The following is a 26,865-nucleotide window of genomic DNA, read 5'->3' as shown; positions in this document are numbered from 1 at the left end:
AACGTTTGTTCTAGCTATCCAGTACCTTCGGGTGCCTAGGTTCGAACCCTAGTGCTGACGCATTTTTTGTTTTCTTTTTGTTTCCACTCTCTCAGTCTTTGTATATAGTTTTTGACCATTCTTATGTCCTTCGTATATCTATGGGAACTATTTATCGTCCCGTCAAATACATATTCTTCGCATCCCCAGCGCCGAAAACCATGGCAACATCTTTATCCTTGAGCTATAGATATCTCGGACGACCGGCAGCAGGTTCACAACGTGACCTAAATCAAAATATTGCCGAAATCCCAAATTTTAGTCCTGCTTCATTTTTGAGGCCAAACTCTACAAACTATTGCGTACTCTTGTAAACGACATCACAAGAAATCATGTGTATTCTCGTCGGGAAGGAGTAGGTCATCAATGTTCTGCCAGTCCATAGCCCATTCCATCGGATCCGATGCCAGAAAATCGAGGTCCAAGTCCGGCATCATATTCGCCTGAATCCCCGCTGCCACGGGCGCCTCCCGGTTGCGCTCTGTTCGGGTAGCCGAGTGTTGTTGGGTGGCCTTGATAATGCCCCTAGCAGCAACATCTGCGACAAAGTTCATCGCCATAAATGATTCGGCTCTACCTGTAAATGGTACTTCTGTATTCCAGTCTTCGTTGATCATGTGTTCAATGATCCTGCAGACTCGCATACATTGGAACCGTCGGTCACTCCCTGTTTCAGACAAGTTTTTCAGAATCGTAAATGTCTGTCTAACAGTATTTTTGATACTTGCTTCATCGATACAGTGACTGGGTGCCGTTCCAAGCAGTCGAAGAAGGAAGAATACTGCGTAGCTTGCTGAGCGAAAGACATGGAATATTCCCTTACTCAGTATTTCGGGAAAAGTGGTAACCACTGTCAGAAGCTGTCTTGCCGTGACGCTACTTTGCGTAATGAGTTCATTTTCGTTTCCCAAACGAATGCATCCAGGAGTCTGGCTTGCCCTCTGATAGAGGACATAAGAGTACAAGCTGAGCCGGGCATCAAGGAACGAGACCTCATCGGCCGGAGTCCATTCGTCAGCATATCTATCCTGTATGATTCCAAACTCGGTTTCGAAAACCCGCAAGAACGGTTGAGGGTCAGCTAGGAGTCCAGTCGTAGATGTCTCGCATTCTCCTAGGGCGGCTGAAATTCTCGAGGTGACAACAGCAATATGCAGTTGTATCCTCATAGTTGCTGGTACCCCATGTATATCAGTAGAGTCATTCAGAGTATGAAGAATACTGTGATCGATCCTGATGGAACTTGGCACACCGAATCTGAGAGTATGCCTGGTGAGGAATTAGCTCAATCCCTGAGAGAACAAGTGTAGCGATACCATTGATCAATAATAAAACAGGACAGCCAGGTTGATCGCCGAACCTCCAATGTTTCAAGCTCTGATGACATTGCGGCAAAGAAAGCAAATGGATGTTGTGGTCGATGTAAGCCAAGAGACCGTGCCATGGAAATTGCGAGAGCACAGTACATTGACAGTGGCTCCTTATTCATGCTTCCATGGGGAGAGGACCACACGCATAGAAGAAGTAAGGCTTGGACTAGGTGAATAGAACGATTTCCAAGGAGGATTATATCCGCCGCGAGTTGCCTTGAAAGAATTTGTAACCGAGTGTTCATAGCTGCATGTTTTTCCGAATCTTTGCTTGCAATGGTCAATATGCTCCAGAACAATAAAGGTTCTTTATCGTAACTGTCGATTACGGTTTTTGGATCAAGTAACAGGGGGAACTTCGGATGCATATTATTGAAGTATCTGAAGGCAGTGAGTATGTAAATTGAAATGGAAGGATTAATGGTCTATCATACTCTTCAAGCATCTCCGCAACTACACTGGGCTTGAGTTCGATACCGGTAGCTTCATGGGCAAAGCGAATGAACCTGCCCTTCTCGAGTCGCAATTCGGCAAAAATGTCTGCAGCAGAAGACTCAGAGCCAATAGAAGGACCTTCGGACAACAACGATGGCCCTCCCAGCACATTACTTGATGACACGAATTGGGGCACTGTGTACACCCTCTCATCCTCATGTTCTCGGCTGGACTTCGAGCTATATTCGATTCGAGTAAATAGACAGCATGAGAATAGAGCTAAAATACTGGGGGGGGGGGAGGGGGTGGAGATGGCTGGATTGGCTCTACCTTCTTTTGGGAGTTCTTTTGAATGAGGGATCAACAGAGCAGCGCTCGTTCGCCTTCTCGCAACCCGAGCAAGGGGCCGGGAACTTCTGGCTGGCATTACATTTCACCTGAGAGCCGGCGTTAAGATTCAGAGTTCCGGTAAACAAATGTGCTGCTAGAATTTAGGAACTCGAACCCACCTTCATCTGACGACATCGCACACAAGGCACGCCAGCTCGGCGTGGTTTGATATTAGAAGTCAAACTTGGATGTGAGCGAGCCACTGTTGATTGGATGTTCTCCATTCTTTCTGATAGTGTCTAACTGCGAAATCCCCGTCCTCTCAATAGATACAAATACCGCAATGGCGATTTTTAATCGTAAGATAGTTGACAATCACTTGTTCCGGGCATTCAAATGGTGCTGCCTGCCTGAAGATTCGATAATCGTGCTGGCATTCCAGAAAAGGACGATGATTGATTAGTCACTTGAACAGAGTGCAATGAGGGGATGCTATTCAAGTTGCAGTGGGACGATAATCGCCTATTTGAATTTTCCAGAAAATTGCCAACGAGGTAGATCTATTTTTGGCTTCACAAAATCCACACAGTACATAGATCGACATTCATCTCGAAATGGTGTTGGCGATTAGAATTGTGGGTTCTTGACGAGCCCCAACTTGAATATGTCGGGTGAGATTAGGCGGCCACCAGCCAAGAACCCCACCGATTGATGATGATTAGGCCGCGGCATATCCATGTAGAACAGTCAGTATTGATCAAGAATAGATAGATTGAATTGCGTATTCCACGAAACCAGAACAATCCAAACCAGCGGTAGTATGAAACGAAACAGAGTCGTTCAGAGACAAAAAGAGTTCCTCAATATGCAGAGGTGTACCTACTACTCGTCCTATTTATATCTGGGCATACTATAGAATCAGGTCGGGGCCAACAACATTGAACCTCTCAGGATCAAAGATGGACCCTGAATAATACTACTCGCGCAATTCACATCGAAATAATCGACGCGCTACTCCATCAAACTGACGTGTACATACTTACGAGGCGAGGGATATTGTGTATTTTGGAGGTTGTACTAAGTGGCCATATTATCTCAAATGTCAAAAGGATGCGGTTTTGTTCAGCTGCGGTCGTTGCTCGCTAATGCTTCTGGAGTTCTCACTGCCCAAGCCTTGAGCACGATATTTAGGATAACCAAGCACATAATGAAGGCTGTGAAGCCCATACCGATAGTGAAAGTGAACATGGCATCCAGTCGGTAATATTCCATAGCTTCAACCACATTACGCGTCTATTTGATCACACTGTTAGTCGCATTCATCATCTTGATTCCATATAACTTACGCTCAGCATGAGTAGAAGCCCACCAGCGATGAGACAGAAGCTAGACACAATCTCTGTTGGTGGACGAGCAGGGAGGTAAGATACTGGTGGGCGCAAGAAAAGAAGCACATAAGTCATTCCCCGAGCGAGCGCGAAGCCAACAAGCATATTACCCCATTGCTTGTGCACCATTGTTGATGTCATGCTGTCTTGATGATGCGATTCCATCATTGTGCCCAGTAAGAGGATAATAAGAGCGGGCATTGGGTTGAGGGATACACCCTGCGACTTGGGAGGCTGCCACTTTTCGTTATAAGGATCATAAGGAGTAGTCTGGCGAAGTGTGTTGTTGAGAGCGTGACGAATGCGATGAGATTCGAAAAGCATGCCAATCAGACCTCCGCCAAAAAACATAATGGAAATAGAGACATGTTCCAAATCACTCGGAGCCCATGCACCACCCCAGTTTGATAGATGTTCCAAGAAAACATTCGTAAGACCATATAGAAAGATAACAAATGACTCCACGAACTCAGCTGAAGGAACTCTGGCTTTCCATCCAACGACTGATGCTGTGGGCTTCAAATTCCAGGCCCAACCCAAGTCCGCCCAAGTTCCCACAAAACGGCCGAGAGTGATGATTCCATACCAGAAAAAGATCCCACCTTTGATGAAATGCGCTAAGCCATTGAAAGCATCCTTACCCCGGAAAATTCCGCCGTAGGTGACTGCACCTGATGCAATTGTAAGAAAACCAAGCGGAAGAACAATTCTGTCAATTATATTATTCGCAGTGTCTGAAATGTATGAAGCACGGCTCGAGACGATTCGTGGCACATATCTCGAGAGACAGCGGTTCATAACGGAGCTATGAAACCAATCGCGCATCCCAAAAGACCTTGCATACTTCTCTGAATGATCGGTTTCATCAAATAAACCATGGGGTTCAAAAGGGGGTGATGTTGGGCTGTCGAGCGAAGCATCAATACCAGCTCCCTGGCCGCTTTCGCAGGACCGACGGTTTTCGTCTGAGGCGACCGGCATAAAAGAGGTATATTCAAGTGAATTAAACACTGGCTTTGAATCCAAGTGTCCCGTATAAAACAGAATTAAGACAAGAATGAACTTGCAGATGATGATCCATGTCACAATCCAGCCAATCTTGTGATGAGCATTGTTCTCATATAGATCAGGTGTTTGGGTATTATAGAGGGCTCCGAGGACTAAACCTAGAGCATTGACGACCAAAAATAGAAGATGTGATAAGGGCGCGAACCGGGAGCGTGCAATACTAAGCATGACAGCTATGAATGGTTAAAACACAGCTCGAACAGTTGATGGAAATTTCGCTTACACGAAGGAAGAATTAGGACCCAACCTAGGATCATGAGAGAAATATGCCCGATGATAATACCATAGTGCCCACCACAGGCGAAGTAGCTCATAGGAGTATCGCATTGGATAGTCTTCGGCTTTGAATATCCAGAGGGAGATGTTGTTGGGGCTGCATGCGTTCCAGTACCCATTCCGGAGTCCATATCCATCGAGACGTCTTCGTGCGCAATCGTAAGCAACGCTAGCAAGGCTGGCGTAATTAAAGCCTGAGTAGTGATCTGCTGCATCATACCCATTTTGATACCATTGAAAATGTGCGCTTGAAGTTCGAAAGATCAACGTATTTCGGAGAACATCTATGGAAGCACAGTCTCAATGACACAAAAGACCAGAGGCAACAATTTTTAATCAGGTTGCTTAAACCCCTAAAATATCGTTCAAAGCCGATCAAAAATAGAAAATGATCATCGACTATCTTCATCAACTAGAAAGCGGACGTCGAGCAATATTATAAATTGTCTAAGGCCGAAGCGTGGCTAGGATACGCTGTGACTTCGCTCCAAGCAGCGAAATTTCGCTGCTTGGAGCGAGCGATATGCGGGCCGAAGTATGGCAGTAGCCTAATTCAAGCTTCTGCGACCAACGAAATACATCGAAGAAAATATTCTTCTAAGTCACCGATGCTTAATCGGGTCTGATCTGGGGACGCCTAATGACATAAAATATTCCTTCGCTAGGATTTCGGGCCATGGATCGCCGTGTACGGCCGCGACCTCGCGGGTTATACTTAATTCTCGGGGCCGAGGATTAAGTATAAAAGCCCAGATGGAACACAACCTGGATAAGTCACACACAATGAGCAAACCACTCAAAAGCTACGAAGCTTGATCAAATCACTCTATTTAATTTATTCTTCCTATTCATTTTGCGTCATGAAAATCGACTCCTCTGCCTACATAGGCTCATTTTTGGCCGCTCTGCTAAACTCTTCCGGAGTGTTCGCGGCTTATAGCACCGCTAACAGCTCCATACTGTTGCTAAGTAATGACTCAACAATGAACTTCGACCTATTGACTCCCCTCGGCGAGTCTATTACCGGAGGAGGTGATGTCGGCCCTATTCTTGGCGCAGCGAAAGCAATCGAAGCTGGGAACATGACCTCCTTCAGTGAGGTCTTCTATAAGCTTGCAAATGACACCAAAGCTCAAGCAGAGGACCCAGAAAATGCCTACGACCCTCTCAATGTCAGAGAAACGTGGTTCTCTGCAGCATCGTATTTCCGCAAGGCCGACAACTACCTCCACGGTAACTGGAGCAATCCTCTCATCAACAGTATCTGGGCGGAGCATCTTGCAGCATTCGACAAGGGAATAGCTGCTTTGCCTATTCCTGGTAAACGCATCCAGATTCCAGCTGCTACCAAGGAAAACTTCACAATTGAGGCTATTTGGTACTCTGCTTCGGAGAGCAATGATGACAAGCTACCAACTTTGATTATTGGGAACGGCTTTGATGCTGCACAGGAGGACTCGTATCATAACTTTGTCGCGCCAGCCCTGGCCCGTGGTTGGAATTGTATCACCTATGAAGGCCCGGGTCAACCAACTGTACGTCGGAACCAAAACCTTGGTTTTAGACCGGATTGGGAAAAAGTTGTCACTCCCGTGGTGGACTATGTGCTCTCAGAGAAAAAGCAAGTCGTAGATGAGAGCCGTCTTGTTCTCATTGGCAACTCTTTTGGCGGTTATTTAGCTGCCCGAGCCGCAGCTTTCGAGCCTCGTCTATCGGCAGCAGTGTTGATTGACGGGGTCTGGGATAACTACGCTGCGTACAAGAGGGAGCTGTCGACTGAAATGATCGATATCTACGAGGCTGGTAATTACACGCAATTCGATGACATTCTCCTCACAGCTCGAGAAGCTGGCAAGCTATCCACCGGTGCCGCCTGGGGCATTGATCAGGGACTGTGGTCATTCTATACGCACTCACCAGCTAATTTCTTTACTCAGGTGAAGGAGTATAATGTGGAGGGGTTTATCGATAAGATCAAGATCCCTGTGTTTGTTGGTGATGCCGAGTTAGAGAGCAGTTATGTTGGACAGCCAAAACAGGTTGCAGATGCGTTGGGTGACCTGGCCACTCTGCATACATTCAAGGGGGTGGCTGGCTTTCATTGTCAGACTGGTGCTGGACAAGAACTCTCGAGGACGATCCATGCGTGGCTGAACAAGACTTTGGGAAACAGTAAATGAGTGAGTGCTGGCATTATATGGTAAAAGTTAGCAGAAGGACCGATATAGATAGTTATGATTGGGTGTTTGTTTCTTATCCTGTCACTACGTTAAGAAATGAAGCTTTCAAAAGCTAGTGTTGGTTGTTTGATGTGTGATTGTTTGCTCTGGTAACACTGCTTCTCCCCGCTTTATTATAATATTGAAGTACTTGAATATAATCAGTTTGACAGTCCGCTATGGCTCTTTGCAGATTTAAAGCTATTATCTTACATAGGTATATAAGATAAGGATAGAACCTGCTTCCAGTGCCTGTAGAAGAACATCTGCATTAACAACCATGATAGCCTCAAAATGAATTCACATTAAAAGAATCTGTGATATTTTAAATTCGAACTATGCTCTTTTACGTATAAACTGACCTATAGAGTGTCTGTAGTACCTCGTACAACTCGGAGAATTAATCGGATTGGATGTATATGTATTGTAGTGGAGTACTTTGTATACTCTTGGATGACCCAATCGGGAGATGTGAAAACATGCACTCAAAGTACGTCTTAAAATCTTTAGTGACTTAGTATACATCAATATAGTACTGTATACATCCCTTCTAACGGTTCTTGTGAAACCTGCAGTAATATCAGCCAGTTCAAATTTAAATACTCTGAAGAACCCAAGAATGCAATTAACCCCTCCGATATAACTACAAAGTAGTATAAGATGATCAGCTGTGCTGCGCAATGACGTGTGGAGCCTCCGATCTCCTCCAGATCCGCGATAGCTCAACTTTCACTCGCGAATCAATTCGCGCGCCCCGACTTCTTCCCTTTGAGAGAGTTCTCGATACTTCAAGTTTTTTTTTGATTTTTTTGATTTTTTGACTTCCCTCAAAACTCTGGCGCATCTTCCCCGGATCGTCGCATTTTTCCATCCCTTCGACCCCTCCACAAACGACCTGGGCCCCTATCTAAAAGACTTCCCCCTCGTTGTCTCAGTCAAAATCTCTTATCATGCGGCGCGTCTGAATTTCCCTCCCACCATGCTGGCTTCTTTGCTTCGTCCCAAACCAAGCCGCCCACAGGTAGACGAGGCGCAATTCTCTTCGCCATTTACTCCGAGCGATCACAATAACTCTCCATGGTTTCGAGCTGCAGCAAACCGCGGTGGTAGACGCGTTCGAGGATTCAGCAACTCTGGTGGTTATGGCGCTCCCGAACTACAGGATGTCGACGAAGAAGATATCGATGAAGACGAGGATGGAGTATGGGTGCATGAAGATGATGAGGAAGAGGATGAGCAGCACTTGGAGTCTACACCACTTCTCCCAATCTTCTCTGCCTCGCATCTAGGTATGTCCCTTCCCCCGCCCCCTTGGCTCTACCTCGGTCCCCAATATAGCTATACCTAGGACGATCAGTGAATCTAACTCCATTATTATGTTATAGACTCTCTTCCAGTATACGATATCACACATGCCATTCGTCCATTGATCGCATCCCGTTGCGAGACCACATTGACATGGGACCAACTACGATCGCCCCAGGTTTCACAGTTCCTGATCAAGCCCATCCAGCAGAAGATCATGTCCACCCACTTCTCGCGAGCCACTCTCTATGCCCTCATGGCCAATTGTCTCCAATTCGAAAAAGAGATCCAGATCAATCCCGGAAATAGTGGTGCTAGTCAAACCCGGGCCATGGTCAGTGAACTGCTGGCTATTAAGTTACTTCGCGAATATTCGACGAGAGAGCTGATCGACGCTTTATCTTATGAGTTCTACCCACTCCAAGGCCAAGACCCATCAGATGCATGGGCAGCCGGCCCACAAAGGAAGCGTGTTGCTGGAACAGCGCGGATTTCGTGTCTTGAGGTCGCTATACGTGCCCAAGCGAAGCGGTTTCTAGCCCACCCCGTGGTTGTTCAACAGCTCGAGGCCATCTGGGCGGGAACTATTGTCTTTCATTCTGCCGCTGATAATCTACATCGTCGTGGGAATACAGCTAGTGGCCCGAACTACGGGACATCTGGAGACCATAATGGGGACTCTTTTGCAGCACCCGGGAATGGAAGCATGCGTCGTTCAGTAACATTATACAACCCCCGTGAGGCTTCACTCTTCAAGTTGTCACGACTTCGAGTCCCACGTTATCGGCAGTTTCTCTCCACTCTCTCTTTCGCCGTATTATTGGGGCTGTTCTTGGCAGTACTACAAGAAAGAAGTCGACCTATCACTTCCCTCGAAGTCGTGTTCTGGTTTTGGAGTACAGGGTTCATGCTGGACGAAGTGGTTGGATTCAACGAGCAAGGGTTCAGTCTGTACCTCATGAGTTTCTGGAACATCTTTGATTTGGGAATCCTTTTGTTGCTCTTCTGCTACTATTGTTTACGGATATACGGTGCTTTCTTGACTTACCCGCGCAATCAACAGGTTGCCAACCAAGCTTATGATGTGTTGGCTGCCAATGCGGTTCTTCTGTTCCCTCGCCTCTTTTCAATTCTTGATCATTACCGATACTTCTCGCAACTGCTGATTGCGTTTCGTATCATGGCATCCGATCTAATCGCGGTCTTCGTGTTGATTGTCATCGCATGCAGCGGCTTCTTTGTCGCATTTTTATCATTTGGTAGCGATAATTCTCCAAATGTGGTGGCTTATGGCCTGTTTCAAATGTTGATGGGATTTACGCCTACAGCATGGTCAATGTGGGAGGATTACAATCTTCTTGGAAGAACGATTCTAACAGTCTTCCTCTTCATTTGTCATTTTGTTGTCGTCACCATCTTGATCACTGTGCTCACAAACTCCTTCATGAGGATTGTACAGAACGCCAACCAAGAGCATCAATTCTTGTTTGCCGTCAACGCCATATCTATGGTGAAGTCTGATGCTCTTTTCTCCTATGTTGCCCCGACAAATATCATTGCTTGGCTAGTCACGCCGTTTCGATATGTGATGCCATTTCGTGAATTCATCCGACTGAACCGAACCATCATCAAAATCACCCATCTGCCGATTTTGTTCACAATCTGCCTTTACGAGAAAACCATCTTGAGCGCCAAAGTGGTAGATTTGACAGACCTTGTCGATGCGAACCCACAGACAAAAGCATCAGATCCCACGTCAACTTGGCGACCAAATCGATTCCGCGCTTTCAGCAACAAAGTACCGCGCCTAGTACGAGAGCCATCCGTTGCCACCTATCAGAAAGATCAAGCACTGGAAGAGGTTTTCCGGCGGCCTTTCAGCGATGATCAAATGCGCGGGCCAAGACGTAAACAACAGACCAACAATGTGATCAAGGACTGGATGCAGGAGATCGGATCTGGCCCAGTTCATACGCCCGATGAGCAGGATTCCGCTGCTGACCACCTCGAAATGCCTGCTTTAGGTGCTCGTCAACCGCGCTTCCCATTCCGCAAAGTGATGGCTGCACATGGGCGCAATTTCACCGAAACTACTCGATCAGTCGCATCGAATCCGGAGGAACGAAGTCATGTCGCTAGTCCTGCCTTTAATCGAAAGGGTGATTCTGTGTCTCCGACCCGAACCAGGCAGCTCTCTCAGCACACAGACATGGAGGGAGACGACGAGCTCACTAGCAACGATGGCGAGTCTGATAAAGAGAATAACAGTGATGTCGACGAGAATGTGGAAAGCAGCGAGAAGACAACGCCAAAGTTCTACAGTTCCCGGCCATCCACTGCGAGGCTACTGTCACGTCGGGGCAGCCCAACACGCCGCCCTAAACATACTCGCAACATCTCTGGGGTCACTATGCTTTACAACCCGATTGGATCACCCAATGAAGGTACTGAAGGCCGTTCCACCCCTCCCCGACCTAATCAAGACTCTTCGGATGACGAACCGAGTCGACTGCCTCTCGTATCGACATCTGTAGATCAGGGAACTATCAAGAGACATCCTGCTCAATCGGGATTTGCACGAAACGCCTCTCTTGGGATAAACCAACGATCTGTACCAGAACTCGAAGGTCTCTATCTCTCGGATCGTGCTGGCTCGGCTCGCCCCCAGCGATCATTATTCGGACTTGGATCTGACTTAGGAGACAACAAAGCCGTGATCAATGCTTTTGCTGGTGCCGTACCATCTAGTTTCAATACTCAAATGGCATTTGCGACCGGGGGTCTTCGACGAGATGCTCCCAGTCAAACACAAGACATGCTCAGCAAACTGGTTCTAGCTCGAATGAACAATATCGAAGAAGGATTCCGGGAAGTGATCAAAGAAGTGAAGGACCTTCGACGATCTGGATCCAGCCCAAGCCCGAGCCGAAGCCGTACTCGAGCCGATGAGTACCGTCTTCGTGAGAAGAAGAGACGTGTGGAGAAGAGAGAAAAAGACGGCAAGAAACGTCGACCAGGCTCAGAGGAGAGCCGAATCGGCCGTGATGGACATCTCTCATACGAGGCGAAAGGAAACGAAGACGATAATGATGCACCACGATCGGCATGACGGAGATTTCCTGTCTCACTGTTGATATTTTGTTTTTGATTTCTTTTCGTCATTCTTGCATCCTCCTTTGTGTATATTCGCAAATACCCTGTACAGATAACTAAGAAAGGGAATGGCCTCTTGATTTACGTGTTTTCCAGATTTTGTTTCTCAACCACGTTTGATTTTGTATTTTATGCATATACCATTAGGGTTGACCGCACACGAACGCATTTGCATGATTTGTTTCCAAAAGCTTTTTAACAAGGACAAGGACCTTTTCTGCCTCTTTTAATTTCCATAAAGATTTAAATAGAGCCACCTCGTGGCACAGTATATGCCTTACGTGGAGGTCGAGCAGTCTTATTGCCCACGTCAGTTTGGGGGGAAGTTGAGCCCTGATATTCGTCGACTTCCTCAGTTGTTAAAACAGTACCTCTCTTCGGTGCCATAAGTCGAAACAAGACCCAAGTTCCTCCGATTACACCAGCGATGCTCATGAAAGCGATAGAGCTGGTCCTGTCGCAAGACGTGACTATGTTAGCATGAGGTGGCGATGTATTCTTCGGGGCTGATGGTGGATGATGACGGACCTCATAGGCTTACGCCCACCGGACATCGAGCTTCCAGCGAGTACGGCCATTTTGAAGGGGATGATGATTGAGAAAGTCAGTCGTGTATATCCCGACGAAAATGCCTGGGTTAGTGTGAACAAAGGAGGAGCATGGTTGAATGGGAATTTCTTAGCTAGAATATAGCTATTTATTTGTCATGACATGTCGATGAGCACACCACGAGGGGTAGTAAATCCAAGAATCGATCAAGCTAAATAACCATGGTACACTCAATTTTGGGGACCGGATCCATAATTAGCCGCTGTGAAGTACATAGTTTTACAAACTCAAATGGGATAGAAGTGTGTGTTCTCCAGTTGACACTACAGTGTATTAGATCTGTCAAGTGTGGAGCTGATTGTGCCTCAGTCCCCGCAGTGGAGTTGTTAACACGAGGTTGTTCATTGTAGTGGCTTTTGGGTGAGTGTAAATCGTTGCTAGAAATGAACTAAAATTGAGAAGACATTCAATCAACAACAAGCTGATATGTATATATATATATACTCCGATATAATCTTCAATATAGCAATCAAATGCAGTTGTTAGAAAGTAAACGAGTGTGTGAGTCAGCCTGAAAGGCAACCAACTTCCCCGTTGAGGCTCAACTCGGGCAGATCACGTTTCTCTCTCCACTTTGCACTCTTCTTCTTTTCTTCGTCTTCTTCTTCAGTGTTTCCCTTCTTTATTTTCTTTTAGCTTTACTTTTCAACTTTGATGCCCTCAAATTATTATCAACTGGAGAACAGAGATTCATCCACTTACTCCTTATGGCTACGCCTCATCCACCCCCAGCTAGGCCCTCGTCGCCTGAAGTCCCAGTCGCATTCTCACCTTGGCATGAACGATATCCAGTCAGCTCTTCAAGCCCCGGAACTTCTTCTGGGACAGCCCTACCGGTGTCAGAAGATATGCCTCCGGTCACTCAAAAGGAATCTCTTTCTTCGATCGATCGAAATGAAACCATTAAAAGAAAATCAGTCGTACCACTGCTCCTTTTCGATGACGGCGATACACTTGTCTTTATCGATCCGCCTCCAAATGACAACTCTAGCCCAATCAATAGATACTCAACCGCGGTACATCGTATTCACTCCGAGAAAATTTTAAACACTGGCTCGAAATATTTGGCAGACCTTTTTAAACCTCGAGTGCAAGCTCGAGTTGCTAAACAGCGAGGCCTCCGTTACGAGCTTCCAGACGGCATCAAATACCTCCTAGATTTAACACCCGCAATATTAGACGATGATGCTATCATTCTCCTGACAGAGTTGTCTTGTCCTCCCGGAATTCGGACATGGGCGTCGTTAAGTTCTGTGTGGAAGTTGCCTTCATCATGCGTTGGAGGCGATGACATTTGTGAGCCGCTTACAGATGAGACATGGCAAGCCATAGGTCCATCATGGTCAGCATGGAAAGGCCCTCTTGAACAAGATATTGAAGCTTCGCCAGAGGACGGAGTTAGTAGTCTGACAGATGAAGGGGTTGGGGAGAGTGCATTTGCAGATGTGAGGCTGGAGTCAAAGCCAGCCACTCTACCGGTGGAGTACTCTCCTGAACGTCATCGCGAAGGCATTGAGCACGTTTTGCATGCTCTGGAAGGTCTTTCTATTACCTTGGATACGCCATGCAAACTATGGACCTTTTTTGCGGTAGCCAAAGTCTTCGATGTGGCAACCACACCAGCCATCAGTGGATACGTTCTCTCCTGGTTTTTTGAGTCGGGTAACACCAAATTTATTGAGATTCATCCGGAGATCGCATACCGTGTGGCCTGTGGGATTAAGTCCTCCGAGCTTTGCCGTCATGCATTCCTTGGAATAGTCGGGGATGAAGCCTTGTTGCATCTGATTCGTTCCGCCAACATCACTCCCTTGAGAAGCAACTATAAGGAGAAAATCGATCGCAGCCGGATCACTGATTTCCTCGAGGACGTTGAAGTACAACGCATAGAGTATGCAAGCAAGAGCTTTGCTGATGATATTATCAATTTCTTCTTGCTTCTCGCAGGCGATGACATGAGCTGGTTTCGACAAAGCTCAGAATTCAAAAAGCTACTCCAGCAGAAACAGGACTTGGAATATATTGAGGATCAGCGCAAAGTAGATAGATTTATCGGCCAATTGAAAGAGTTCGTGAGGTATCGAATCTATTGCTTCCTGCAGTGGTCAAGAGACCCAATTCGATCTTGCGACGCAGTTCCCGCAACTAGGATGTGCGATTCGCCTATCAAATTGGGTCCCGGAGACGTACTCCATCGCCTCATCGGCCAAAGCTTTTGGTCCGACCTTTTGAGGATGAATCTCATTGGCGACTCGGATTTCGGCTTCGGTTCACGGATGTTTCCTCATCAGACCATCTCAGAGATTGGCTTAGGACTGCTTCCTTTCAAAAGCCATGAGCGTGCTCGGATTTTCTTCCATTCAAGACAAAGTCTCGACATGGAAGCCAAGGCTCTAAACCAAAAGTTTCGCATAAACAGAAAGAAGCTTTCCGACACACGAAATGGTCAGCTTTCCTTGACAATCAATTTACGCCAGAAATCTGCGATACAAGAGAGCCACGGCACTTCTTCCTTCTCGACCTCAGCATCCACGAGAGGGTCAATTGTGCAGCCCGATGTAATGGCTTTATGCCCACGCCCGCCTGTTGAATATCCAGATGGCAGTGGATCCGACTCGAACTCCATGCAAACTGCCCTTTCATGTCCCAAAGATGATCTAGCCTTTCCATTTGGCCCTCCCTCATTAGACGAGTCAGGTCCGATGGATACAGAGGCTGACAACGAAGCAAATCGTTGGAGTCCCGCCACTGATTCCAAATTAATCCAACCTCAGTCGGCTACTTTCATAACTGATAACACCGCCTCGGATGATCCGAGCCAGTTTGATCTCACTGATTTTCTTGTCTGGGCCAACACCTACATTCGTCAATCTGCCCGCCAACTGATATTTCCACCCGAAAGGCTCTCTATTCAATTCGAGTCGATCGACACTCTCATCTGCCTATCGGGAAATCAGTTAAAGTTTTTACCATTGTGGGCTGGAGGAAACGACGATGGAAGCGGTGGCGTTTTCACGGATCACGATATCCCCATCATGGAAACTGGTGGATTCTCGGCTCCTGGGCCGGCAGTTACCACTGGTAGTGCTGCCCTAACAGAGGATTCATTCAGTGAGATCGGTCCGTCGGAAGCTCAGAGTACTGTGCAGGGTGCATCTCACCACGCTACGTATTCCCATCGTTCGTATCTCCAGTCTGTGGATTCAGCCGACTCAGAAAATGGAATGGAAAATATCGACATTATGGCCAGGGAGGAGGATTCTCTCATGGAGTATCCTGAGAGCGAACTGACAATGATGACCACCGATGAAGAAATAGATTTTAACATGGACGGGGCAGACAGCGATGGCAATAGTACCGTGATGGGTTATCAATCTGACTTTAGTAACGATATTGACCTGGAGGAATCTCATGATTTTAACGACGATAACGAGCATGATAAAGATGGTGGAGTTCTGGTTGATACAAATTTAGGTGGATTTGAATTAGTCCACGAGTCGGCTTAGTTGGTTTGTTTCCGTGTTTCATTATGATCATTGTCTGGGTGCTCACTGACGGGAAATTGGAAACTATGAACAACTCTCGGCTCTCGCTGTTTGGTAAAATTATATTGTCCTGAAAAATCTCCAAATAATAAGCAGATTTTCAAGATGTGACAATCCATGATACCTATCATACTCTAACTACGACCGAACAAGCTAATCACTATGAGTACTATTAAATCGTGAAATATTTTGCCGATCTGACCGGTAACGCAACTCACTGTTCAGATGATGCATAATTATAAAATAGTTAAGACAAGCCTATGCATCTAATTCCTTGTTCTACATGATATAATTATCATGTTGTAGTCTGAAGTATAAAATGAACTGCTGAGAGGCACCTGATGAAGTGACTAATCGGACCCACCCCCAGCTGCGCAACCGCAACTTCACAACTGACACTCTCCGTCAATAATCTTTCGCTCACAGGTCCATCTTCTATGAAATCATTTCCTTCAATCTAGAATCAGTGAGAGTGGCAAGGTCAAAATGGCTTCCTCCTCAAAACCCCCGAGCTTCCTCCTCTAGTAAGTCAAAACCAGCAACCCAAAGATGCAACCAACGCCCGAGTGCCCATCTAACGAAGCATCAACGAATAGCTCATGCATCGCCAATCGTACCACTATCCTAGCCGAACATTCTTCTCCAGGGACATCTTCCACCGCTGCTTCATCCCTCGCCTCCATAATCCTCCCAAAGATCACCCATGACAAGCCTCAGAAGCTCACATACACTCATGAACGCCTATTCGTTCATTATATCGCCGACTCCCCGTCAGGAGGCACGGCCGAAGATCAAAGCGGCCGCTCGGAAATTAGCTCCTACGCACCTCTCAGCTTCATAGTCGTTGCATCCGCCGAGCAGGGTCGCCGCATTCCATTCGCTTACCTTTTGGAAATGAAGCGCAAGTTCCTGACAACATATAACCCGTCTAGTACGGATTTCGGCTCGCTACCAGCATACGGCTGTGCAGCTTTCAACACAGAATTACGCTCTTTACTCCAAACATACAACACTGCTCCCCCGAGTGACTCACTTGCCTCTGCGAAGCGTGAGATCGATAGCGTGCGCGATATCATGACCGAGAATATTGAGCGAGTTCTTGAGCGTGGAGAGCGGATTGATTTATTAGTCGACAAGACGGACCGCCTTGGTGGGAGCGCACATGATTTCCGGATGCGTAGCCGTGGCTTGCGGCGACGGATGTGGTGGAAGAATATTAAATTGATGGTTCTCCTGGGTGTCGTGGTCATCTTCCTTCTATACCTGTTTATTGGCATGGGATGTGGACTGCCTGCCTGGTCTAAGTGTGTTGGTCACCGTTCATGATGATCTTATCGGGTTAATATGGTCGACCGAGTCGACAAGATTCTACCTAGTCTGGGTTTTCGCAAGCGTGTCCTACCCTTTTCCCCTTTTTCCTTTCCTTTTTTTTTGGGGAATTCTTTTTTGCAATTGACATCCTAGCTTGATGAGGTATGATACTATAGTTTTTTCGGGTCTGTTTCTTGATCTCCAAATTTGTATTTGGGAAGATCTGTTGTGTACATTAATCTAATCTTCGCATATCAATCCAGTATGGGGCTGCAAGGGTTCCCTTCGCCCATGGCTGACTCTTGTAAAGGCACTCTCTTTTTCCTCTATTGACGGTCATGCGCACTAAGCTTTCTTGAAAACCGCAGATGCATTGAAATGATCAAATTATTGTTATGCTATCTAAGCACTAGCGTAGTCGTTAGTTGAAACTAACTACTGGATAAGATGGAACCCGAGTGTACCTCACTATCAAACCGACGCCATCAGAGCCAAGGCATCAAGGGTCGGTCTGCAAGCGAGACAGTGCCATACGATCTTTGATCGAGTGGCATTGAATTCGTTATACGCCAATCGTTTACCTCTCCAACCATGGAGGATCCGCCGAGACGGGATTGACGAGGAGATATTTAGGCGAGAGTACTACGGTAGTAATGTTCGTGTGACCGGAAATCCGGTAGTTGATGAGGTTTGAAATGAACACATCAATCTGCTGGGCTCGCTTGACTGAATTGTCCGGACATGATAGCATGCTGGACCATTGGGAAGCAAAATCTTCGGCCGTCTTGCATTACGACAGGCTGTTCAACTGCTAAATCCAGTGGTTATCAGAGACATTTCGCTATTTGGTCCAATCAAGTAATCAATGACAGCGGTGTGCTATCTCAACTTGCGACTGATTTTTGCGAATGCATCAAATAGTCAAAATCAAACCGGAAGAAGTCGAATCTCCGCAGGATTTTATATTGCCGCCTCACCGCCCAATTGTTTCTGCCGCATCGCGCGTGGACGCCGAGACATCTTTGCTTTTCTCACCCAGCGTTCTACTGTCTTGAGGTTGATATCTTTTGCTGTTGACCTCGCTCCTTGCAATGAAAGGCTACAGTCGATAGTACTGGAATTTCCGATATGGCCAACAATGGCAATTGGAACAACCAGTATCGAGGTTTGGGAGAATGGCAGGACGAATCCCAACCGGTCGATCAGGCCCACTCTTGCAAAGCGATATATCGACAGCAGAGCCAGCTAGAGCTTCCTCTGCCATATTCGCCGCACCCAATTTTTCATGAAGCAGCACAGATGGCCCGGTCCGCCTATGCGGGTAAACTTCGAGCCCAACAGAACATGCGTGCTGCACCGCGTCAACAGGATACATATGCGAGTGTGAATGCAAATGCGAATGCACATCCTGGGAGTAACACACAAAGAGGAGGCGTAGCATGGAATCAGCCAGCGTTTGCACCAGCTGATTCTTTCGGAGGTTCGCCGCGGCACACTTTTCAGCATCAGGAGCATTACCAATACCAACAACCGGCGCGACAAAGTCCAGTGCAGTATCAACAACAGCAAATGCACCAACCGCAATTTCGACCACAACCGCTACACGAGGCGACACAGCACCAAAGGCTAGAGCGAGAGCAACAAGAAAGCCGCGACGACAAGGGCGAGGTAGACTGGTACCAAAGACTCCAAAAGCTTGAGCAGGAGAAACAGCAATTCGGCGAGCGTCAGCGAGATGACTTACGATACCTACAGCAAAACGGCCTGTTTTTTCACAGTTCCGTTGCAGAGCCAGGTTTAAGACCGACGCAGAGTCAACGGCACCAACAAGGAGAACAGCAACGGCCTCAGCAGCCTGAGCAGATGCAGCCGAGAGAAGGTGCACATCAACTGAATAATCAACCAAGGTACCAAGAAGAGATGCAAAGACAGCACTACTGGGGGAGTCCGCAATCGCAGTCGCAGTCGCAGCAACACATCGTTAATAGCTCTCCGATAATGCGTGACCGTCAACCAAGTCGCTCTCCAGTCAACCAGGATATCAGGACAAATTCCGCTAACCCTCCAGCTAAAAATCTTCAGCAAAGAATATGGCAACGTCTATCCCGTCCTCAGAAGGACATGTCCCCGGATATTCCAACGGGCAATCCTTCCCCAGCAGCATTTGTGCAATCGTTGGAACCTGCTCAACCAAGTCCTCAGATTCAAGCAAGCGTCTCAGCTGAAATGGCGAGTATACGTCCAGCTGATCGACAAATCTTGATTCCTGACCAGACACCGAGTGAAACGGCGCAGGATGTCTCTTCATTGGGCCAAAGCCGGAGTTCTGCTTCTAAATTCACTCCCGAGCCAGTCTCTTCTGCCAAACCTGGTATTCATGAACTGGTTTCTCGGAATGGGCCTTCACCATCCGCATCCCAGAGGCTCGAAACACGTCCTGCGCCTGCTATGGGTACTCTTCCAATCCCTGCGATGACTTCAATGAAAGGACCACCTTTCCCTCAACAGAACGCCCAGATGGGGAGCTCCTCTAGAACCAAGTCGCCGCCGCCTCCCATTCCACCTACAAATATGCAAACGCAAACGCCAGCTCCAAATTCTCCAATGGCCAATTATGCTTCGTCTTATCCATCTGTTGTATTGGTAGACTCCGAATCTTCGAAGCCTAAATCTACTCCGAAGCCTACCAATGCTGCTGCATTCACTACTCAGCCTCCTCATACATTGCAAGCCAATCCGCTGGATCGTCTACAAGCTCCGAGGGCTGTACCGTTAGCTTCATCGCATGTTACCAAGCCGAGTCAGCCGCCATTGTCTCAGACCCCATCCTCTGCTTCCATTCCAACAGCTGTCTCAACACCCAATCCTCAAATATTCTCTCCTGCCACTCAATCCTGGAAGCCTGCCCAAGACGGGCCATCCCAACAGCGGATTGATAGCCCTCTATCCGAGCAGGCCCCATCTAAAGCGCGTCGACTGAATGATGGGACGAAACAGCAAGTCTCAAAGCAACCTGCGTCTGGAGCACGAGACTTCAAGGCCGAGGAATTCATACGAAACTCGTCATCACAATCGCACCTTTCGCTACGGTCAGACATGATTCAGCAGCTGGAGCACACGGACGCGCTCAAGAGAGACGAATATGATCCGGCGACGATTGCACGGGATGTGTTGATCAACTGTGGGAAGCATCCTACGGAACCCCCGCTGAACTATCATCTGGATCTCCTCCGTTGGAAATTCCCGAGTGTTGATGGGTCGAAAGATTTGACAACTTTCCGCTGGGATCTTGTAGAAGAAGCTCAGGCCAGACTGTCACCGGTCAAACGCCCGAAGAGGGACCCAATCACCGCCCCGGCACCACCAATCATTGGGGCTCAGGTGCCCCCCCGCGCCCGCGCCCGCGCCAGTGCCAGTGCCAGTGTCAGCACCAGTGCCAATTGGTCCTCCAACCGCAAGTTCAGTTTCTATTCCAGCAACTACGCCATTGGTAGATTTGCGCTCTCCTACTGTGAATAAGCACAATTCATTAGGCGAGTCGCAATTACCTTTTCCACCGCCTACCTATCATTCACGCCCAAACCTTGCTTTAAGTCCGAGTCCTCCCAAATTGCCCCTTGGCTTGTCACCGCCCCACCAGGAAGCTCCCCACGCGTCCATTCATTCTTCCCCATCTCATCTCTCACTCCCACCTGCGACCACCTCCAAATCCAAATCAACGCTGGCCAAGCCGGAACCCTCGAAACCGAAATCGAAGCGAGCGAAAAACACACCACAATCACAGTCTCCCAAGGCATTTTCTCAACCGCAGGTGGTTGTCCCACCTTCGCCCGTCAAGATGGCACCTCCCAAAAAGAGAGGTCGGCCCAAGAAGAATGCCCAGCCTACGATACAACCTCCTGCCCCTGCCGTTCAATACCCTGTGTTCCGTTGTCACTGGGAGGATTGTCAGTCCGAATTGCACAACTTAAAAGCTCTCGAAAGCCATGTGTGCCAAAAACATATTCCATTCAGCGTGGTCTGTAAATGGAAAGGATGTAAGGACGAGGACCCCAAGGCTGCCGTAGTCATGTGGGAGCACGCGCAACAGGCTCATCTCGGACCTGTCGCGTGGGAATTCGGAGATGGGCCAAAGGTCCCGATCACTGGTGAGAAAAAGGACATACCTACATTCGAAGTTCTGCTGCCGCCTTCACGGCTCTGAGATTTGCAATTTATATTGCCCATTGCCCTTCCGGAGACATCAAACTCTAATCTTTAGTGTCTTTTAGCGGATGAGAACCCTACGAGCTTCAATGTTTCCTACCCGCAAAACACCCGCCCTAATACCATGACACTGCCCGCCGACAGCTCCATGGTGATCGCCTTCAGCCGTACACATGGTGACCAAGCCCTGGGACATGTGGAGCGCAGTGCTCGTGCCTTGATTGATGGAGGAATCCAATGGCTCGAAGAAACTGGCGTCACTTCAGAAGCAAGCTGCCAGAGAATCTCGCCTGTGATGTGCCAGGATACGGTCAACCAGGAAGAGATGGTTGTGACTTAATGATACAATGACGTGTTCTTTTGCTGTTGTGCTCTTTTTTTTCTTTTTTCTTTTTCTTTTTCTATTTTTTTTTTTTTCGTCGAAATACCCATTCCGTTACCGTCTTTTTACCATCATTGTGTCCAATGCCTGTGATTGTGCCAAAGAAATATGTACTTGCATGGACCAGTATCCCCTTGAGGTTCAATTATATTGAAATGAATTCCAAGGCTAGGCGATTATCTCGCCCATGACCAGGCCTGATACTCCTACACTAGACTCTTCCGATACCTACTGATCATAATGTAACTCCACGGCCAAATGCAGACCTTATTTCGCATTCAAATGATATTGGAAAATCTCGCAGTAAAAAAAAAGCCGAGGTACGAGTTCAAAGATATCCACGAGCTCGTGGTCATCACGCTGAATTGGTATTGTACATGCACTGCAGCGCACCTTAAAAAACAAAAAAGAAAAAAGAAAAAGAATGCCAGCTCAAGCTCGAGAACAAAGAGTCCTGCTCATCCCTCAGCTATGAAAGATATAAAAAAGGCCGTTCATTCCTCAATTTGCTATCCCTGAGTCTGTAGTTGCGGCTGCGCTTCCAGATGACGACACGGTTGTAGATTCAGTGGACTTGGAGGATTTCGTGGCGACATTCTGGGAAGTCTCTTCATCAGAGGCATTGACGTCGAGGAAATGGTAAAGGACGATCATCATCATGGCGCAAGAGCCAAGGAAGATGGCTAGACGATAGAGGTCGCCGTCGGAGATCATGATGGAGTGGAGATGGAGGTAGAGCGGAGGTGATTAATCGCAATTGATGTAGTAATTGACTGATTCAGGCGCGAGCAGGTGATATCTCGTGGGATCGTATAGATTGGGTGTAATTTGAAGTTGAAGTGGAAGTGGAAGTGGAAGTGACTGTTGAAGTTGAAGAGAAGAAGAAGAAGAAGAAGAAGAGAAGAGAAGGACCAAGTGGCATTCGGCGGGAGCGGCAGGGGCCTTCCTTGTTCGCCTTTTTCCCCTCAGCAACTTTTCACTCTTTTTCCTCTTCTTCCCCCTCTTTTTCTATTTTCTTCACCATCCTTTATGCATTCAATATTTCACTATGGTTGATTCTCAAATCCCCCCCGGTCCGAAACCTCCAGGTCCTTCATTATTGGCCTGTCTACTTTGTCGCCAGAAACACTTAAAATGTGATGGACGAACCCCGATCTGCGGCCGTTGTGCCATGACTGGTGCCCAATGCAACTATACCAAATCGCGACGAGGTTATAAAGGTCCCACGAAAAAACGTCGCGCCGATGAAGGCTCACCAAATCTACCGGTGGCCGTAGACTCTGTGAATGGTAGATCTGATGTCTCCGTGGATTGGAATCAACTCTCTCAAACTGCTGGAGGCTATCAATATACTCCGACAATCCCATTGCTTTCCTCTGGATCTACAAGTCCTGTATTCAATGGCTTATCATCCAAGTCAATCGCTCCGACAAACAATCCCCCCATTCCTGGTCCGTTAACTCCGGATTCCTCTTCGTCCGTCGGCGGCGACGGATACTTGCTCGACATTTACTACACCTACTTCCACGCTGCGCATCCCATTCTCCCGCCATTACGTTTCTTATACCGTGCCAACTTTCCTGTCTATCTGGAACAAGTTATGAAATTCATCGGGGCGCATTTCACCCCGGCCACATCCAGTGAGATCTATCGTTCAACGGTTGTCACGGCTGTTCAGGACCAGTCTCCCAGTGTTGAGAAAATACAAGCTTTACTCTTATTGGCAATCGTCCTGCATTCGCGAAATGAGCGAACGGAAGCAGGACAATGTCTGGCAAATGCGGTGGATCTAGCTTTCGACCTTGGCCTCAATCAGGCGACCTATGCCGAGGTTGCCAGTAACGGCGATCCGATTCGGGCCGAGTGTCTGCGACGAACATGGTGGGAATTATTCGTGATTGAGGGATTGCTGACAGCCCTCGGAGTGCAAAGTGTATATCGCACTAACTTGGTGTCACCTGAAGTTCCACTTCCTTGCGAGGAACGGATCTACCAGGATGGCCTCAATCCGCCAACTCCCCCAACAATTGCCCAGTTTGATGAACGTGTATTTGCCGATGAAGAGCGCGATTTCTCCTCTTATTCATATCGAATCGAGGCTGTACGGATTCTAGGTCGAGTGGTGGCCACGCAGGAGATGACCGAGGGCCAGCAGGATCACGTTGAGGCCATTGATGCCCGCATTGCCAGTTGGTTCCACCATCTGCCAGAGTCCAAGGCAGAACTCATGCGCCCGGATGGCTTGGTGGATGAGATCATGTTCCAAGCGACCATGATCGTGAATGGGGCATCCATTTATCTCAATTTTCCCCGTTCCGACCTCTTGTCATCCCCAGCAGTTGCGTCGGAGGTCATCTGTGGTCACCATGGTCCCATTAGTGTCCCCGCCTTCTCCCATCACACTCATGCCATGAAGGCCGTCAAAGCAGCCAGCGAGCTCTCGACTCTGGCTGCCATGCGCCTGCCCGTCGAGCGACACACGCCGTTTTTTATCTGCGCACTCACGCTCAGTTCTATTGTTCAACTCGCCGCTTGTTCGGTCAAAGCAGGCCAGATGCCAGATCCGAGTCGCGATCGTATAGGTCTCACCATCGGTGTTTTCCGGTCATTGGCTCGCACCTGGGCCATCTCACAGTCCATTATGCGACAGATTAAGGCCGTGGCACGCGACGTGCTGGACCTTGGTGTTCGGCCTACTATGGACCCGCTTGATCTCACGTCATATCTGGATAATGGCCGATTCTGGATCCAGGAAGGGCCTAGCTGAAGAAATATATCCAATTATTGAGATATAATACTTATGACAGAACTTGGCAAAGGAGATAGACTCCAGTCGTGGAGGGCAACCCCGGCGATAAGACCCTCGATTTTCCTTCCCTTAAGGCCCATCTGATACAGTTCTCGCCATTCATCACTGCAGGACTCCGCCGCCTGCGCACTATCCGTGCCGTGCTTATGCAAGGTCTCAACTTGGGTATATCGGGATTTATCCCGAGGGCATTCGTCAAAGCGTTTGTCTGAGAGTATCTCTCGGTAGTAAATACACTCGACCTCTGACGCAGAAGAGCATCACCATCGTGTCCAGCTATCGATTGTGACATGATCAGCTGGATCATATACTAGTCAAGGCAATGCTTGCCACTGGTGACATGTGGCTTGGTCTACTCCGGAGAGGCTCCTGATAGAAATTATCGATTCCGAGGATTTCATTGAATACTGTTGTGAACAAGTAACACACAATGTACTTGGAAACGAGGTATATAGAATTCGCTGCTTGTATTTAAGCTAGCCTCAAGGAATGTAATATCTCCAAAGTGAACACCAAGATAACTCTTACCCACTGCACGGAAGTAAAATTACACAAACAATCTATAACAATGATATCACATGCAAAAAAAAAACGATAGTATACCTTTATCGGTCCCCTCCAATGCATTTATACCGTCGAGGTGTTCTGAGAAATCGAGGCTTGTTTCCGAAGCCTGTTCGATGCCTGTGCGTCTATCAAGAATATGCCACCCTCTAGCTACCTGTGAGGCATTCAAGATGCTCGGCAGAATCCTGCTCGATCACATCTCTGTCCTTATTCAATGCCATCATCCTCTAGCTCTTCTTGCATGGAAACACCGGCAACATTGTCGGGAGAAGCTGCAATCTCTTGGTGTATAGATTGAGACGTCGTTACGGGGTTTGTGCTGATCACAGGATGATTTTCTGGGTTAGGGACAGAGCCTTCGGGTGGCTGAGAAGCCTGTTGAGGGTAGAATTGAGGTGGATAGGCCTGGGATTGTTGTGAATATTGTAGGTGATGTTGTTGTGAAGGATTTACCGATCCATAGAAGAGATAGGGTCCTTGGTGTCCTTGGTGTCCAGGATTTTGAGAATTGGCAGGATTTTGAGGGTATATAAATTGGATGCGAGGGATTGGCCATGGCCATTGCCGTGGCACAATTCTCGGAACTGGAGCTGGCGACCCATATACAAAACTTCTGCTGGGAGATCAGCATCATAAGCACAACTTGATACAGGTACAAGAAGACGATCTCACCCAATCTGCAGGACGAAGATGCCCCTCAATTTCATTTAACCGATCCAATATATCCTGACCACCCAATTGCAAACGTCTGAATTTTGATTCGAGATATGCCAAGTCGCAGCGAAGTGGATGGTATCTACATCTGTTGTCACCTCGCACTTTTATACTTCTTTGTCAGCCAACCAATCAACAAGGCTTCTGCCTTGGAGCCTCATTGTGATTGAGTCTACCACAGTCCCAACAACGTGGGTGCCGTGGCTGAAAGATTAAGAAGAAACAGAATTTATTAGATGTGGGCTCTCTTCGATCAAGATTGCCCAAAAAAGGCGCCCTGTCTATACTCACTAAGTAGTGTCGGCTAACTCGCCCTACTGATGAGGGGCTTGAATGCCTCCGACTTCGATTCGGACTGCGACGAGAAGGCATTTTACAGAGACGGAGCGAAGTGGCTAATCATACATAAGGCACAGTAAAAGGAGAGTTCACAAAGTTGATTTTGGTGCTGAGAATAAAATAATGAAGTGCAGTGTTGGCGATGTGGATGAAGTGGGAAGTTGGAGAATGTGAAGAAAAGAAAAATTCACGAACTTCTCGATTTTGTTGACTTTGGTTGATTTTACGAGGCTGGGAGGAAGTTGCTGGATTGCACCTGCCATATTTGAAGTCAATTCTACACCGTCCAAGTTGTACTGATCCAATAAATAAGTTATTAGGGCTAGTATACACACCAAGTAGTAGTAGTAGTAGTAGTAGTAGTAGTAGTAGTAGTAGTAGTAGTAGTAGTAGTAGTAGTAATAGTAGTAACACACATGAGCTAACTAATATTATATAGTTATATACTATAGTATAGGTATAGTATAGTATAGTATATGGACTAGATACTCTTGAAGTATTCACTACATAGTGAGTATACGTTGTGAGTGCTTCACGTGTAGCAGTATATAATCTGTATATATAGTGATTTTAATATTGAGACATCAGGGCTAAGATGAATAGGTATGCAGTCAACTTCGGCTTATACAGTAGAACAGCTGGGTACACCTTCGAAGGTGTGAGATGTTATTTACTATATATAACCATATATATTGGAATAAGAGTCCCAGGTGGGACTGTTATTCTTACTACTGAGACTATTGTACTCAGGTTTATGATAAGTTTGTGTTTACTATCGTGAAACTTCTGGCGGATGTAAG

General features: G+C 47.3%; 11 protein-coding genes across 11 annotated transcripts; 6 read left to right on the top strand and 5 right to left on the bottom strand.

The window, feature by feature from the left end:
• Positions 1-359: 359 nt before the first annotated feature.
• N7469_007602 (uncharacterized protein) lies at positions 360-1,208 on the bottom strand (the record flags this gene model as incomplete). Its single annotated transcript, XM_056646520.1, has 1 exon — positions 360-1,208. One exon carries the CDS (start codon positions 1,206-1,208, stop codon positions 360-362), a length of 849 nt encoding a protein of 282 aa, XP_056499961.1.
• Positions 1,209-3,296: 2,088 nt separating this feature from the next.
• N7469_007601 (Ytp1 family protein) lies at positions 3,297-5,130 on the bottom strand (the record flags this gene model as incomplete). The annotated part of the gene is made up of 3 exons (XM_056646519.1): positions 3,297-3,467; positions 3,521-4,803; positions 4,854-5,130. 3 exons carry the CDS (start codon positions 5,128-5,130, stop codon positions 3,297-3,299), a joined length of 1,731 nt encoding a protein of 576 aa, XP_056499960.1.
• Positions 5,131-5,889: 759 nt separating this feature from the next.
• N7469_007600 (alpha/beta hydrolase family protein) lies at positions 5,890-7,086 on the top strand (the record flags this gene model as incomplete). The annotated part of the gene is made up of 1 exon (XM_056646518.1): positions 5,890-7,086. The coding sequence occupies one exon, from the start codon at positions 5,890-5,892 to the stop codon at positions 7,084-7,086; it is 1,197 nt and encodes a 398-aa protein (XP_056499959.1).
• A 1,018-nt stretch (positions 7,087-8,104) lies between these two features.
• N7469_007599 (ion transporter) lies at positions 8,105-11,539 on the top strand (the record flags this gene model as incomplete). Its single annotated transcript, XM_056646517.1, has 2 exons — positions 8,105-8,414; positions 8,511-11,539. 2 exons carry the CDS (start codon positions 8,105-8,107, stop codon positions 11,537-11,539), a joined length of 3,339 nt encoding a protein of 1,112 aa, XP_056499958.1.
• A 287-nt stretch (positions 11,540-11,826) lies between these two features.
• Positions 11,827-12,161, bottom strand: N7469_007598 (uncharacterized protein; the record flags this gene model as incomplete). The annotated part of the gene is made up of 2 exons (XM_056646516.1): positions 11,827-12,037; positions 12,112-12,161. 2 exons carry the CDS (start codon positions 12,159-12,161, stop codon positions 11,827-11,829), a joined length of 261 nt encoding a protein of 86 aa, XP_056499957.1.
• Positions 12,162-12,899: 738 nt separating this feature from the next.
• On the top strand, positions 12,900-15,698 carry N7469_007597 (uncharacterized protein; the record flags this gene model as incomplete). Its single annotated transcript, XM_056646515.1, has 1 exon — positions 12,900-15,698. The coding sequence occupies one exon, from the start codon at positions 12,900-12,902 to the stop codon at positions 15,696-15,698; it is 2,799 nt and encodes a 932-aa protein (XP_056499956.1).
• A 588-nt stretch (positions 15,699-16,286) lies between these two features.
• Positions 16,287-17,063, top strand: N7469_007596 (synaptobrevin family protein; the record flags this gene model as incomplete). Its single annotated transcript, XM_056646514.1, has 1 exon — positions 16,287-17,063. The coding sequence occupies one exon, from the start codon at positions 16,287-16,289 to the stop codon at positions 17,061-17,063; it is 777 nt and encodes a 258-aa protein (XP_056499955.1).
• A 1,284-nt stretch (positions 17,064-18,347) lies between these two features.
• Positions 18,348-21,594, top strand: N7469_007595 (putative C2H2 finger domain protein; the record flags this gene model as incomplete). Its single annotated transcript, XM_056646513.1, has 3 exons — positions 18,348-20,538; positions 20,582-21,196; positions 21,320-21,594. The coding sequence occupies 3 exons, from the start codon at positions 18,348-18,350 to the stop codon at positions 21,592-21,594; spliced, it is 3,081 nt and encodes a 1,026-aa protein (XP_056499954.1).
• A 543-nt stretch (positions 21,595-22,137) lies between these two features.
• Positions 22,138-22,350, bottom strand: N7469_007594 (dolichyl-diphosphooligosaccharide--protein glycosyltransferase subunit 4; the record flags this gene model as incomplete). The annotated part of the gene is made up of 1 exon (XM_056646512.1): positions 22,138-22,350. The coding sequence occupies one exon, from the start codon at positions 22,348-22,350 to the stop codon at positions 22,138-22,140; it is 213 nt and encodes a 70-aa protein (XP_056499953.1).
• A 334-nt stretch (positions 22,351-22,684) lies between these two features.
• Positions 22,685-24,403, top strand: N7469_007593 (Zn(II)2Cys6 transcription factor; the record flags this gene model as incomplete). Its single annotated transcript, XM_056646511.1, has 1 exon — positions 22,685-24,403. One exon carries the CDS (start codon positions 22,685-22,687, stop codon positions 24,401-24,403), a length of 1,719 nt encoding a protein of 572 aa, XP_056499952.1.
• An 816-nt stretch (positions 24,404-25,219) lies between these two features.
• On the bottom strand, positions 25,220-25,614 carry N7469_007592 (uncharacterized protein; the record flags this gene model as incomplete). The annotated part of the gene is made up of 2 exons (XM_056646510.1): positions 25,220-25,331; positions 25,466-25,614. 2 exons carry the CDS (start codon positions 25,612-25,614, stop codon positions 25,220-25,222), a joined length of 261 nt encoding a protein of 86 aa, XP_056499951.1.
• Between the last annotated feature and the right edge of the window lie 1,251 nt (positions 25,615-26,865).

Source organism: Penicillium citrinum, assembly GCF_028827155.1.
Source record: "Penicillium citrinum strain IBT 23319 chromosome Unknown utg000006l:1.0-3011923.0:1.0-3012962.0, whole genome shotgun sequence".
Taxonomy (NCBI): Eukaryota; Fungi; Ascomycota; class Eurotiomycetes; order Eurotiales; family Aspergillaceae; genus Penicillium; species Penicillium citrinum.
Note: the sequence above shows the minus strand (reverse complement) of the source record. Positions and strands in the feature narration are given on the sequence as shown.